The 16,609-nt window shown below is 40.8% G+C and overlaps 1 protein-coding gene across 3 annotated transcripts in view; it reads right to left on the bottom strand.

Annotated features, from left to right (window-relative positions):
* Window positions 1-16,609, bottom strand: part of ITGA6 (integrin subunit alpha 6) — a gene marked incomplete at its 3' end in the record, with an annotated part of 126,943 nt that overhangs the window by 36,593 nt on the left and 73,741 nt on the right. For 2 of the 3 annotated variants that reach the window (XM_082284920.1, XM_082284922.1), the window contains exon 1: window positions 4,292-4,494. In XM_082284920.1, coding sequence (XP_082141046.1) covers window positions 4,292-4,452 — 161 coding nt within the window. In that variant the 5' untranslated portion in view covers window positions 4,453-4,494. Of the gene's footprint in view, window positions 1-4,291; window positions 4,495-6,374; window positions 6,416-16,609 lie in introns of those variants that run through there. The other variant, XM_082284921.1, reaches the window with a different exon arrangement.

The following is a 16,609-nucleotide window of genomic DNA, read 5'->3' on the forward strand; positions in this document are numbered from 1 at the left end:
GCACTAACTAAAGGCCATCACTATTATAGCTTTTAAACCTGAAGGTGTAAACATGCATTGTTATTAATTCAGTTCACTCGAAGTCTGAATTACACTACACCACCTCTGGAAGCAGAAATTGTCATCTTCCACTGCAGACCAGCATAATCCAGCTCTCTGCTGCCGGAGCGAAGTGTCTCTGAGCCCAAGCCCTCATAGAACACAAAAGTATTGGCTAAACACCACTGAGGATGCACTGCAGCAGTACAGCAATGTCAGCAGTCCTGCTGACCTAAGGCAACTGTTATGTATTGATATAACAGCTCACAGTAGAGACATGCAGTATCAGCAAAACCTGTGACAAGTGAAAATTTCAATAAGACACTGCAATTTCTAGGCTGGTGATGGTCAGTGCAGTCTTGACATAAAGTGCCTATCCACAGATTTTCAGCTGGGGGGAAAATCCTGCATGTTGGTAACTACAGTGTCTATTGCCTTACACAATAACAAGAAGTCTACCTGAATTCAGCTCCATACTTCTACTGAAAATAATATCAGAAATACTTGCAAGTAAATCCTTGTGGGTCCCTTGCAACTCAGGATATTTTGTGATTCTATCATTCTAAACTACAAATAAAAACTGGCTAATGGGTGTTAGGTTTACAGCTGAACTGATCTTAAGGGTCTTTCCCAACCCAAGTGATTCTAGGATTCCGTGATTCTATGAAAGGAATATACAAATTTAGATATTCTTGATGCTTGTGTTTTAACTCAAGATGCTTAAATCATTGTGAATTACAACCAAACTGGAATGGACTTGCTGGACATCTTACATGGAGTATGCATACATACAGACTGTATCTCTATATATTCTATAAAATTACATATATATGACTACACGCATTACATATATAGTGAGTAGCTAGTAATTATATTTTTATTATAATAGTAACACATTTGTAACATCTAGTAGCTAATACATATATAATCAGAGCAGTCCCCATCTAGAGATGCTGGATACACTCACATTTTCATTACAGGACTACTTACCTTTTAACCATGTTACTCCCATAGCTATGCTGTCCCCGAGTCTCAGAGCCCTCTAAGTTACAAACCTTCTTCCAATCTGCAGATGAAATGCACTGCTGTTATGCCACTACCCCCTTCCAGAACCAGAACTCCCTTTCATCGTACTAACAGATTACAAACAGAACAAGCTTACACAGGGCAATAACTCCTTTAGAGCTCCATCATCCTTTTCTGCTGCCTGACTCACTGTGCTTGACAATGAACCAGCACCATACACGCAAATTCGGGGAGGCTGCCTTGGTACCTCCAACATTAATGTTCCTCAGTGAACATAAAGTTTACATTCAGCTGTCTTTCACACCCACGTACCATTAGCAGTCCACTTTCAGTCACCACAAACTAAAGTTTTTCTCCTCTCCATCTGACAAACCTTCCAAGTCTTCTAACCTGAAGATACTCAAAACCAAAATCTTGTTACTAGTCCATTGCTTTATACTCAGTATCATTTACAACTAATGTCAAAGCAATTGAACAGTCATCTGTTCATAATGTTGAGAGTTAAGTAACTCCTCATTAGCAAACATGGCATTTGTAGCTAACAATAATAAATTACGATTGCCATTCAAAGCTAATATGCAATCCTCAGTATCCTGTGACTAAGAAAAAAAGATGATCAAAAGCAAATACCATGTTTAATCAAAGGCTATTTCAGCTGTACCTCTATTTGTCACACTTCCTAGATATTCTCCACCCTCATCTTTACAGAGGATTGTTGTAATGATTAACACTGAATTATACGGTGTGAGGAAGAGGGAACCATTTCACTTAACAAATGCTTAAGTGAGGTAAGAGAAGAATTACAAATCATTTCGTTTGTTTTACCAAGCCTTGCTCCAAGCCACTAGCCCTTGAATAGAACCAATGTATTTCAACTTCTCTCATTTTCTTGTTTTCCCAAAGATGGACTGATCTTGCACATGTCTACAGAAACAACCTGTTTCTAATTTTGTAAAACCGGAGGGGTAGAAGGGTGCTCAAGCCAGCAGGTTTCTTTGAAATGAGGGTCCCCGCCAGATGAGAAACCAAGTATCACTTTTAATTACGTTTCAGTGCCAAATTGGAGTTCGTGTACTTTTGGAAACTACTTAATGCTCACACTCTAAATACAACTGAGTTTTGAAACTAGCATCCATTCAAGAAGAAGGGGTAAAATAAATACTTCTATCTGACTAGGAGATAGCTGTACATAAATCCACTTTTGCAGCACAGGAAAGACACAGACCAAAATGCAACTGAGAATGCAGAGGTAATGCACCCCTGATTCCTGCTGTTACAGGTAACAGGCAGCATGCAGGCATTAGACATACTTGTTTCTCAGTAGTAGACTTCATAACTTTCTACCTTCCCCAAGTATCTGGACAGCAGATACCATTTGTTCCATCAATGAAGAGTCAATCAATTTAGAAATTGCATGCAGTTTCCATGGAAAAGACCACACAAATCCATAGGTTCAACCTAGCTCATTTTTATCTGATATAAAAATGCAGACTAATATGGAAGGCTTCTCTTCAAGACAGCCCACCAGAACTCCTGTTTCGTAAGACAGAACTCACACAAAGTGAGTTAAACACAGCTCAGTCCCCAAGAAAGATAGTTACAGCTCAGCATATTTAATGTCTTATTCTCTTAAAGCCACACACTATTACTCTTACAGGCGGACAAATTATATTCAAAGTCACTACCACATGCCTGTCTGACATAAAAGGTTTCATTCCAAGCATGCTACCCAGCAGCTACCCAGAGTAGTACTCCAATGCTTTATGCTAAAACTCATGGATTTGAAAAATTGCCAAAACACCTCATACTCAGAAGTGCATGTCACCGTAAAACGCAGTTTGTCTGTCTGGTTTTGTCTCTAATGGAGACCCTTGGTTCTCATGAAAGCCTGGATTCAAAAAGTCATGTCAAGGCAGATAGCATCTGGCTTTGCTCTTTTGCCACATTGGATTGCCTGAGGAAGCACTTACTAGACATACAATACAGAACTTTCATACCAATAATCTCTGAGGCATTTCAGCCAAATAGTACATACTAGCTTGAATACTGTGACTGTCCTTGTGTTTCTACTGTTTCTTTCTTCTCAGTAATTGGCTGTCTCTGCATATTCCTACACACTCATTCTGCCAGTACTGAAAATACAACAGGAGACTAAGAAGCTTCAGGCACTGCTTTCTTAGTAGTACTAAAATGAGACTAATGCAAGAGTAATCCTGTCAAGAATTAAGATAAAGGCTTCTGGAAAGGAGCTCACAGATTTGCATTTCATTCCTCAGGATGCTACGGGTCATTTTATCTGCTAGATGGAAGATGAAACGTGGGTGTATGTGATTTATACTCCTCCACACACTGTAATTTTTATGAAATCCCACAAGAATGGAAGTGTGAGCAAAATGAGCCCACAGGATTTTTCAATTTACCACCTAACTTTATGAAGAATATTATCTCTCTCCAGCTTCCTTCTCCCATTAACTCTATAGAGATAATGGGCGTATCCTGCCTTGAAGTAAAACTAAGTATTTGGGGAAGGGGCATTTATTTAACAATACTTTACACTCACACTCCATCCAGCACTACTGGATAGGGTGGGGTCCATCACTGCTCTGCTATGGACACAAAGCAGCAAAGATGCTGAAGATGTACACAGGAGCCTTATTCTGCCTTTGTAATTTCCCAAAAGAAGTTTCACGCATATGCCGCTAGCACCGACTCAGTTTCCCTGACTTCTTTGTATCACCTCTCATCTGCGCTCCCGGGCAAGGAGTTACCCGAGGTTACCCGAGGCCGGGTACGCACAGGGAGAACAAACCCAAGAGGCTGGGCAGGCTCTGGCGGAGCAGATCACGGCTGCCCCGGGCTGCAGCCTCCCGGCGCGGCCCGCGCAGGAGAGCGCTGCGGCGGGAAGGGCTCCCAGCGGCGGCTCTCCCTCGCTTCCCCTTTCGAGCCCCAGCTCCCCACAGGCCATCGGGGCGCGGGGGCGGCCCCTCGCTCCGCCGCACGCCCCCGCCGCTCCGCGCTGCCCCGGCTCCGCAGCGCCCCGCGGCAGGTGCTGCCCCAGCCCTCCGAGGGCCCCCCCGCCGCCCGGCCCCGCTCCCGCCGCAGGCCGGACACCCCGAGGGGGCTGGCGACCCCGGCCCGCCGCCGCGGGAAGTTTCCCGGCGGTGCAAGGTAGGAGGGTCCCCGCAGGCGGCCCGGGACGGGGCCGGGCGGGGCGCGGTGCACTTACAGCCGTTTCTCCTGCGGCTGCAGCTGCCGGTGCATGGCCAGGGAGAAGCCGAAGAGGCTGCCCGTCTCCCCGCTCCAGCTGATCACGTTGTCCGTGTCCAGGTTGAAGGCGCCGGCCAGCCCCGGCAGGAGGGGCAGGTAGAGAACGAACAGGGCCGCCATCTGCTCTTGCCCGGCACGGGAACCTGCTGCCAGCGCCGTCGCCGCTCCCCCAAGCTGAGCGCACCCGCCGTGCCCCGCCGGCTCCGCGCCGGGCCCGCCCCGCCCCGCCCCGCCCTCCGCGGGTGCCCGGCCCCCGGCGGGTACGGCACGCCACAAAATGTCCCCGGGGCCCGGCCTCCTTCCCCTGGGAGGGGCAGCCGAGGGCGTGGCCCCGCCCGTGAGTCGCCCGCCGCCTCCGGGGGGCTCACCGTCTGCCGTGCCCCCGGTGTGTCTTTGGGTGTCTTTGCCCTTCGCGACACAAAATAAAGCCGTGCCGGGGGCGGGTCACGGCCGCAGGTGAGGGCCGGGCCGTAGCCCGCGCGCACCGTTGGGGAAAAGGGCAGAGAGCCCCCAAGGGCGGCGGGCGGGATGTGTTTGAGCCATCCAACCGTGTCCCCCTGGGGGCTGATAACGCTCTGGCTGCTGCTCAGCGGTATCAGCGTACCAGTCGGTCCGGGTACCGACCACAGGCATAAGACATTGCTGAAGTGTGCTAAGGTTGATACAGAACTATGGAAAGCATAACCCCAGTATTCAGTCTGTATTCCCCAAACAACACATGCAAGAGAAGAAGAAAAAAAGAAGAAAAAAAATATGTATCTCTGTTTTCCAGACTCTTCATAGAGCACTTGAGAACAGAGACTCAAGATTACCTGAATCTCCTCCTCCAGCATTTCCTATCTCTGAACACATCTGAGAATTTCTTACCCCTACCTTTTAATTGTTCAAAAACAATATGTGGGTTTGGATCCCAGATCATTTTCTCTTATGCTTTCACCCATAACTCCAAAAGGTTATTTGCAAGCATACCTTATCAACTTTACCCACCCCAGAGAGAGAGAGGTTCTGGTTTTTCAACAGAATCTTGGTTTAGTGCTCTGATTTAGGGAAGCGGATGCAAACTTCCAAGCAGAGTGACAATACTCAGTTGTTCTTTTCTACTGATATCCAGGATATGAAGAGAGAAGCTAAGATTCCAGAGAAATTGAGAAAAGAGCAATTGAGACAGAGCACTCAAATAAGTGGATACTCCAAATAACTCCTTCTGGAACAATACTCTGCTCCCACGGAGTTAATCCAAGCTACTTTTTCCAGAGTAATTATTCTAGGATAGCTCCATGTATAGACAAGCCTTTGGCTCAAGTCCAAGACACCCTTGATCAAAAGAGAGGAAGAAAACGCACCAGAAATGTCTAATATGGAAACAAAACATTTTGTTAAATTAGGCTCCCAGATATTTATTGCTAATAGAGCCCTTCCCTGCTTGCTCCTCATGCCCAACTCATTCAAAGTCCTAATCCAGTGTTCAATCACTGCCATAGCAGAAAACTGTACTGGCATAAATACTGCCCTAGTTTCACTAAAGGACCCATAAAAGGGAAGGGTCCCAGACTAATTATAAGCTGACTTACTACAATCCACGTATTTCACAGTAATTAGTAAAGATTTGAAAACAAGTCTTTTAAAACAGTGTTGGCATCTGTACCAAAGTCTTAGCAGTTTGCCTTTTGGGACAATCAAAACTTACATGCTTCTAATACTCTTACAGTAACTATAGTTACTTTTAAGTAATGCTTGTACTCAGTAACTTGCAAGAAGTCAGAGAAGTACTTTCATCCAGAGTCACCTGAATGATACTGGCACATAAGGTTTATCTGACTTCTCCCCCTCCCTCTAACCAGCACTGCCTGAGCATGTTGTACCTGTTAGTTGTTATCCACAGATTGCTGAGGGGAGACAGAATTTTCTCATCTCCAGATGCAGTAACAAGCATTCCAAGACACAGCAACATTAACACTTTTCTCAAGGGACCACAGCAAGAACAACAAAAATAGAGTGTATACAGGGTGGAGCAAAACTGCACACGAACATCTTAGAATTACCTTGGATGGTCTCTCATCATTTTGTACTATTTTCATTTGCTCTAGATGAGGAGAGAGGAAAAAAAAAAAAAAAAAAAAAGGTTTTACAAATATGTCAGTTTCCTTCCTTTGCTCTTCCTCCAAAACAAACTTGCTGTGAGTTATCTGTAACTAACACATACTTCAGGAATTCCTCTTTTGTACAATCCTGGTATAAAGGGGGACCAAGATTAGGTATGATGACCAATTAAACATGAGCACTCTGTTATGCATAGTAACACAGCGATTCTAAGAAATGCAATGGCCACATCAAAGCTGTTTCTCTTTTTTGTAACAAACGCTCTGCTATTGCTGCGTTTTCAAGCTGTCTGCTTATAAACAGTGTGTTGATATTCAGCTGAAGGGCTACAAGATGTTTGCGTGTTGTGTCTACACAAGCCTTACTGCCAGCAAAACTTTCCTCCTCCACACAACCGTGTAGCTAATTACAAAGTAAAAAAATTCATTTCTGGAAAATAAAAGGGGTGGAATGCAAAAGCTAGAGCTTGGCAAGACATTTTAAGCTTTCCCTAGAAGGAAGGCAAGGCACAATGTTTTACATTTCTGAACTTCTCTCATTTATATCAACAATATACTACACAAAGAAATACACAATTTGTGGATGTTCAGCTGTGCAGCTTTAATGTAGCACATCAAATGGTCCTGAAAAGACAAAATATGTAAACATTCCCTTCCCATTTCCTTTTAAAAAATTACTTAATTTCTTAATTTATGTAATTCCAGATGAAAAAATGATACCACCAAAAAGGTTTGGTTTGGTTCACTATACAAGTTCTAAAGACACAGCATTTCAATTCAGAAATATAAACTAGGTTTAAGTGTTAGTAGCCTGAATGGTTGGATGGTTTCTCCTGAACACAATATACATACCATTTCTAGAACTGTATGTTCTAGAAAAATTATTTACATTTATTAAGCAGATGCATCTTAACAGCTACAAGAAACAGCTGAATTTTTATGCAGCCAGGTTATCAGACTATCTTTGCCAGAATATCCTCATAGCTGTTCTTGGTTCCCTAACAATCATTAGGAGTAGCAAACAGCAGCACGGGAGATAAAGGTGCTTACAGTGGTGAGTGAAACAAACTCCTCAACACCATGTAAGCAAAATGTTTTGCTTTTAACAGTCTAAAAACCAGAGCATTAAAGTAGTTATATTTATACACTTGGTATTCTGAATTATACAGACGTGACACTCATTGCATTTATGTAATTTATAACTGGATGAAGAATGTCTCCGTCTCTCTCTCTTTACTATCTTTTGAGAGAGGTTACCAAATGCAGATTTTTTACTAGTTGCTATATTTAAACTACAGTTCCAAAAGAAGATGTTACTACATTCCTATTTTTTTTTTCTCTTTGATGTCTAAAAAACCTAGATGACATTCTGCCATTCTTTACTTGCTTGCAATGTCAAAATATTTTACCTCAGTAGACATAGTATTACACAAATAAAAATATGAGTCAAAAGAAATATTTCAGTCCAGACCTGGAATTTTGGTGAACACTGAGACCAGTGTATACAGCAGTTTTTTGAGTCTTTTACATCTAGAGAATGTTTTTCCACCCAAGTTGTCAGGTACATTCCTTAAGTAGTTTCAGAGTGACTAGCCTGAACTGTTTGGAGAGTAAACATCTATGTAAACATACACAGAGGCACTTTATGAGCGTAGCTGTGCAGAGATCAGAGGAACACTGGTGACAAATGGGAATCAAGCACCCATAGTTTGGATTTCTGTGGAAGGAATTAAAGATGCTCCATCAAAATTACTTATAACTAAGGCATAAAATTGCAGTAGTTTTGAATGCATGCCTGTATTTTAATTCACTAGTTACATATACCACTATGTAAGATTTGCCCCACCATAAGGTAAGCTGAAACATCGTTACACACATCATAGACACCTTTACAGCCCCACTCTGTGGTTCTCAGACAGAAATCTATATCCCCAAAGCTCTTACATTACCACAGCTGTAACTTGTAGCACTGACTGCATTCCAGACCCATCTACACCATTTATGCTTCCTTGATCTGCAGTATATCCTGCATGTGAAACCTTGCCTCACTTGCAGCACTTTTCACCAGTGTAGAGAGACATAACCTGATACCAGATGCAAACTTTTGGGCAGTTCTAGTCAACTCTCCCTCAATGTGCATCTTCCAACCAATTTGCACCAAAGCAGCCAACAATGGCTTATAGGCTAGCAGAGGAGATCTAAAAGATAAACAAGGTATTTCTTGGGTTGCTGTTGGCAGGGAGCAGGGGAGGAAGAGAGAAGGTTTACAAGCAAGTTGTTCACGGGATCTCCCTGGAGATTCTCCCCAGGAATTTTGAAAGCATGATGAACCTTCACAGGACATATTTTAATCCCACCAAAAACCAAAAAGGATCATTGCTCAGGACACTTTCACTCTCCTAGCTCACAGAGACCTGACTAAAGACTCTTTGGCCATCACCCAGAACACAATTCCACACAACCCTGATAGCACTTACCTCCAAGAGCTGCACTGGGTGCTGGACAGGACTTGGCCCTAGGACAGAGTCTACAAAGCCCAAGATCAGCAACTTCAGTCACTCAAGGACTCTGGTCTCTGAGTCACTATCTAGCTTATTGAAATTGCACAGCTGAGATCCCCAGCTCCTCTTGCAATAAACTAGTGGAAACAGCTGCTTGGTCATTTCCACACTTGTTACACCTGTCTTCCCATCAGGTCCTGGATCAGACCCAGCTGTGAGGCCAGCCAGCCAGCTGTTTGGCTTCCATGGGGGAGGTAAAGCTCAGTCAGATTGCATAAAGGCTTCCAGTGATTGACAAGAACCATGCAAAGAAATCCAACTTCTTTTTTTTTTTAATAAATTTAAATTTTTCTATAGCCAATGTCTTTAAAAATTCTACAATTCTGCTACTAGAGCCACCTCTGTGTCTGCCACTGATTCAACAGGACCTGTGGTCAAGACATGTTTAAACATGGTTTTCAGACCGATGCAGACAAAGCCAGCAGGGGCTGCTTCTCCGGTTGAGGTCTAAAACTAGCAGTCTCAGAAAGATGCTTCCTCTACTTTCTTTACTTTTTCTATGCTAGTAGAAAACTTCTTGTTGTTTGGAGTTTTTGGGGGAGTTTTTTTGTAAACAAAAATAAATCTAACAAACGTATTCACCTTTCTCTTTAGATTAACATCCTGATTTCTGAAAAACAAATTGGACAAGGCAGAATTGAGCACCACGGGCATCTTTTTCTGGTTCTTTTGGATCACCACCATTTAAAACTATTTATTTTATGGAGAATATATAGTTTTAATTAATCATAGTCTTCTAAATCACTCCATAATGAGCAAATCTAATCTTTTGTTATATTAAGTCTCACTTGCTAACACACTCATTTAACAATGATGAAAATGTTAATTATGCAAAGGCTGTTAAAAAAAAATCCTAAATAAAGTCTGTAAAGGCCCAGTCCACTCAGGATATGAGCTACTGACTGAAGGAAAAGTAGGTTGTTCTCTCTCCCTGCTTTGTCTGGATATGAATAGCAGTTATGTGGAGGCTGAGGACACACTGCAGTTCTCATAAGCTCCCTGCCAAACAATGCAACCTTTAATTTCTGGAGCTTCACGAATTTTCTACAGAAACAAAAGATTCTTCTACCCTCATTCCAATCTACCTGCACTACCATTTTATATGAAAAAACTATCAGATACTTTAACTTTCTCATTTAGTCAAACAAATTAAGAAATTAAAATCAACAAATTAAGACAATCTGTTATGCAAGGAAGAATTTTTAAAATACTGCTTCTTTATCCAACTTAGAACCATTTATATCCACCAAAGGAAAAAGACTGAGGATTGCAGTATTTTCCAATTAACTGCTTCTGTTTAATTATTAAACAACTGCATTAGGCTCAACAGGAAGAATTTTTTTTTCCCCAGAATAAGACTGCTCACACATGAGTTAATCAGAAACAATTTCATGTTTTAACAAGTACTACAGAAGTATTCAGACAAAAAAAAAATTTAGTTCCTCTGGAATTCCAGTTTTATTCAATAAAAAGATTCATTGCATGATGCTGCCATGACCAGGCAGGCTTAGTGACTGAACTGCAAATCTAATCAGTTTGGCAAAGGGTTTTATGGAAGCTGCTGTGCTGGCTTTGCTGACTTCAAGTGATTTTTTTCCTTTGTTCATTTGTTGCAAACAACTAAAATCTAGGTCAAGGAAGGAAAGGTCATTCTTTAATTATGAAAGTGCAAATTTTTATACAGTATTGGAAAGGTTTCAAAAGCAGTTTTGAATTCTGTTTTCATTGCGTATTCTTTTTTCTCACTGTTTTTCCCCAACTTTCTATACATCTAAATTTTGAGCACCTTCATAGGAAAAGGCAAAATAACTTGTGTCTTGTAGGTAACCAAAATCTAATGCACTGATTTTTAAACAATTATTTCAGTAACATTATAAATTGGTAAATGATTTATGGCACAAACACATTTCCATGATTCTGTACACTGTAACTGCTCCAATGTTTCTTTTCAGACCATCACTTGACTGGTCATACTCTCCAACTTGTCAGGGGAAATTTTTTTTCTGCGAGTTCTAAAAGTCAGGTTTTGGACTTTCACATAGTAATCACATTTAAATAAGCCCCGTCTTATTTTATGTGATAAGAGGAATTATTCTAAAATACACATTATAACAACTATATATATTTTCTTCAACCGCAATCATCAGTCCCTGTGTGGGTGTGCTGGGAGTGCTCTGCCTTGCTTGTTTACATGTCTTTCACACCAGAAATCTCAAAGACAACACCCCAAACCTATCCAAGCTCATTCCACACATCTGGGAACACAAACAAGTGAGGAAGGTAAAATGATACAGTCCGGGAGAGGTGCTCTCAGTTTTCACTAGCGCTGTACTTTTCCTATCGTTTCCTGCATAGCACACACATATTGCTTTCTTTGCTTGTGGGTGTGTGTTTTTAGGACATACCAGACAATTTCTGACCACACCGAGTGAAATACATGCATCAGTTCCTGTTACTCAGCCTCCTCTAAAGTCAATCAGCATCTCCAAGGGTCAAGGTTCACTTTTAAGCAATTGAGCAACCTAACTGGCAGGTAGATCAAGGTATGATAATTCACTTCTTGACTGCAAATAAAGGCACACTAACCCATTTTACTGTGGAACTGTTCTTAACATCAATAAAATAAACTGCATTTATTCTACAGTAATGATGTATTTTCCACACAGAGCATAAAGTACTATCTCAAAGCATTTCCGTTCTTCCCCTGTGAGGCATAACAGTACTACAATCTTCATTTTTCCAAGTGGAAAAGATTGACATCTATTTAAGGACAATAGAGTGCCCCAGTATCAGAGAGGGAAGCTGCAGCAGAACCCACAGCCACAGCTGGTTTCTGAATTCTCCTTCCTCCTCTGCCTTATTAGAAAAAAAGCCCATCTAAACCTGAAAATTTGCAAGGTCACTTCTGCACAGCTATCAGCTGCTGAGCTGGGATACAGGTATATATTGCACATTTGGCCAAGAGTTCCCTTCCAATGAGTAACACACTGTGTTAGTAAAAAGCATGCTACATTGAAGGTAAGCACTAATGTCCCTCATCACGCTTTCTGACTCTCCACCTCTGGGAATTTTTGCAGTACAGTGTGAGTTGCAGCTGTACTTATCAGAGTATGTGTTCAGTGTCAAAACATTCATTCTGTTCCACTTCATTACTTCGTTTTCACTCAATATTTAAAGGCTCCACGAGATCTCTCTGTTCCATTCCAACCTTCAACATGCCAGTTTTCAAGCCTTTTACTGTCACACCTGGAGCTGACTGACCATTATTGTGAGAAGGAACTGATTTGTCTGTATTTGTGGATAAACAATTATCAGATCTACCAGGTGTGCAGCAGCTAGAAAAGAAAGCTGAGCAGGTAAGTGTTCTGCAGACAATAAACAGCAATCAACAGATGTTACAAGTACTTGCTGACCAGCTGCACATGGCAGGACAATCACCATGTGGTGGGATCAGGTCATGGTACAAGTCTGTGCCTGTCAGTAGTGACTGCAAGCCTTTGGATCCTATGTTCTGTTGCATGCCAAATTTCTGTCAGCCTCAGGATGACAAAATGACAGCTGCTTTGAGAGGGAAGAATCAGGGTATTAATCTTATGAGGAAAGTTTGCATCACTCAAGAATCTATTTGGTGTCAGAAAAGGAAGCTGTTACAGGAGATAGTCAATTTTCAGACCATTAACCATAGGTTGCATGCGGAAGTACAAGTATGGTTCAGCCACAGGAATTAATATCTAAGTCAATTAAATAGGCTTCCCTAGACTTGTAGGAAACAGACTGTCCCTATCTAGAACTAAATCATTGCGGTGAAGTAGGAACATAGCAATACTCTATTGTAGATAGTAAAATTTAATTTCATTTGAAATAATAGTCCTATCATATTATTCAGTTAATATCAAAATGCCACATTGCTTTGCAACAGTTCTACTTCTCCATAAATTTATTGATACATACTTTGTATTACTGGGTACACAGTCTAATTCCAATTTTGTGTTCATCATAATAGAAGAGGTATTTGTGATTTACTTCAATATGAACAGTGGCTTTTTGCTACTGTTTATGATAGGACATGTTGCATAGTTTCAGTGTATTCATTCTCATTTTGTAATTCTTGCTGCATCTAAATAGTTATAGGGTGATCTGCTACTTTCCACTACTGTGCCCTGCTTCCTATCTACAGGTAGCCCATTGCTACTTGAGGTACAAGGGAGAGTAGCATACCAGTGTCCACTGAGAGTTATTTTAACATACACTTCATTTGTGAAGTATCTGAGTTCTTTCATCTTTTGTGGTTAACTTCGCACAATGTATTGAAATAACTTGGGTAACTAAAAACAGTCTGACCATGGCTATATATGTGTGTATATATGTTTACAGATGCAGCAGTGAGCCTGTATTCCAGTGCTTCAAACTAGGTCATGAAAGTATGTTAAGCAGCTGCTCCCTACATTAGACCTACCCTTTGAGAATCCCTCAGAAGTCTTTTCTTATTTTGCTGGCCAAAGGTGCTTTTTCCTAAGGGGCATGGGAACACACTGTCAGCTGAATGTTGCTGGTATGCCCCAGACAGTCTGGGGCTGCATTCTGCCAAGAAACAGCAACACTGACAAGGCCGCCACAAGTCTTGTCATATTTCCTGACATTTTTCTTTATTCAACACTTCCTCATCATTTCTGGAAAATCTGAATCACCTTTATTCCTGCAGAACATGCATACCTTGGCCTTGCATAGACCCACACTGCAATTCTCGTAACAGGGCACTTGCAAGAGAAGTATTTTCAAACACTATAAAAGCTAGAAGTCCAAACACTGTGACTCAGACCTCCAGAGCTTGAAAATGTAGCCAGACTTGGGTATTTCAGGGACATTATGGAACAGTTACTGGCAAGCTGTTTGCAATATCATCATAATAATATAGTGATATAATAACATGGAGCTGAAACACCTGAAGACTGGAAGCACTATTTTGTCAGACCAGCATAAGCTAAGAGTTGTATCAGCAGAATATAAAACTCAATGTGAACACATTCAACAGAAACAAACATCTCTAGTCAGACTCCATTGTAGAACAAACACAACACTCCTTTGAAAAGGCATTTGTTTTCTTCCTAATCATTTGTAAGAGCAATAGAAGAAGTTTTTGCAATGACACTGCTGGGAGGGGATGGGGGAATAAAGAAGGAAAAAAAAGAAGAAGAAAAACAACATGTTAGTGTAACAAATACCCTCCTGGACAAAATATTTTCAGATAACCACTTCTGTAATTTTTTATTTAAAGGCTCTTTGAGTCAGGGAAAAAAATAAAAACATCTAAGTATCAAGTCCCTATATCATTCTGGAATCACAAAACACAAGACTTCCAGTTCTCAGTACAAGGAATGTTTTAGTCCAGTTCGTATGAGGTTTTCTTTCTTTTTTTTCATTATTATTAGTAAGTCAACAGCAGCTTTTAGTATCTTGAGAGACAAGTTTCAACAAAGCTGCAGTATGATATTTTCTGTGATTAGTAAATCAAGACTAGAAGATATGCCCACACACATCCTCCACAGTCTATTCACAAGAGAGGGAAGACATTGGCTATCTCTGTTGCAACGTTCCTTATTCTGTGTAATAGAGTAGTCCTTCTCTTGCTGTTTACTGCTGGTGCTCTGCAGGTTACAGACTTTGTTTGGATATGGGTTCCTCCAGACCACTGCATTTACTGACAGTTTCTAATTTAAATAACCTAATTTTTATTTATAATTTTATTATTGACCTCTACAGCACAGTGGAAACAAGATATGCAATTAAATGGTACACTTTGGGGAAAGGGACTTTCTGCTTCAAACTCCCTTGCTCCACTATTGTTATATGGTCATATGTGAATGAACATTTCATAGTCACATTATTCATGATTTTATAAACTTCTGTCATATCCCACTTCAGTCATCTCTTTTTACACAGAAGTCTCATTGTCCAATTCATATCTCAAATAGATATCATTATATGTTTCTAAACACTTTGGGCATTCTTTGTAGTTTTGTATTATGCCTTTTGAGACAGAATTGTCAGAATGCCACAAAACATTCAAAACATAGCAAAGACACGGATTTAGAGCAGTAGCACAATTATACACCCTGCTTCATATGGTATTCTATTTGTAATTCCTAATTTACTAATTCCCTTTTTGATTGCTACTAACCATTGAGATGATGGTGAACTTATCACAGGAAGACCAAGATCCTCAATGGAACAAGTTAATTCAAAGTCCATTTTTTAACTCAATCAAGTTTCTTAGTACAGTATTAACCTTAGTCTTGCTATTTTATTTCTCAGTCATTTCTGTAAAAACTTTTCTTTAGAACCTGCTTTAGTTTTTATCCACAAAAAAAAAGTATAGAGGCAATAAAGACTAGCTCCTTAATGCTCAACATCCCCTCTTAGGTTTTCAAACCAGGGCATAATTATCCCAGGGCATAAATCCCCCTAGAATTTCTATCTGTGAGAAATATGAATTCCTCCTATATTCTTCAGCCATCTCTTCATCTACAAAATGATCTTCTCTTCATTTCACACCAATTTAAGCCCTCAAGGGCTCAAAGTAACTTGAAAAATCCAAAGTGATTGTGACAACTGACTCACCTGCTTATCTAGAAGCTCATGACTTGCTTGAAAGAATTCCAAGAGGCATGAGGTCCCTTTGCAAACTCCACATTTTCCATGTTTCCACTAATACAGATCTCATTACAAATCCTATTATGTTCCTGGATTAAAAGTCAGCTTAGTTTCTGTAGTTTCTCCCAAGCACCCTATTTCAAACTTTCTCAAATGTACTCCCCTTTATTCCTCTGGTACATGATAAACAACAGTTAAAACTCCATTTGGACAAGTTCAGAAATTTCATAAATGCTCTCATTCAAACCTCAAGAACAGTTGTAAATCCATATAAAACTCACAATTAAGAAAATACTGATTCAGCTGATGATGACAGAGGAAATAGGATGAACACACATATATTCTTTATTTTCATGCTTATAATTATGCAGTTGTATCTTTTATAACATGTAATTGCCAAAGCAGAGCCTAAAAAAACAGGCTGCTGTCTGTTCCTTATCCCCAGTCTTGTCAAGCTGTGATCTCAGGAACTGAAGAAGGAGCATGAACCCAGAAGTTATGTCTGCCCTTCTGAGGGTTACAAGTATTTCTTCCTCCCTTCGCCCCTCAAGTTACCAGCAGGCTGTAAGTCTCCCTAGTATAAATGCTGCCCAATGCATCTACTCTTTTCAAGCAGGCTGCTGGTAGCAACTGACTCATTACAATTCAACTGACAGCATGAGAATCCTTTTGGAGAGCAAGCATCCATTAAAATCTCTAGTTTTCTTGGGCTCATGCTCATATTCCAACAATGGCATCAGTAAAACGGAGTAATTTTTCAAGCAACACCAATTTTCTGAATTCTCCATGGTTTCCTATGTTGTATTCTACTGTTGTCTCATTTCTTATTTCATTATGACAATCTGGACTGTCCCCTGTGCGCTTACTTGGATTTTTTCTTATTCACACAGCGACTCAGAACAAAGGCACTTCTCAAATATTTTATGAGAAGACTTGTCTCTTTCATGTTAAAGAAGCTGCATGACT

The sequence above is a fragment of the Coloeus monedula genome, assembly GCF_965178545.1.
Source record: "Coloeus monedula genome assembly, chromosome: 7".
Lineage (NCBI taxonomy): Eukaryota > Metazoa > Chordata > Aves > Passeriformes > Corvidae > Coloeus > Coloeus monedula.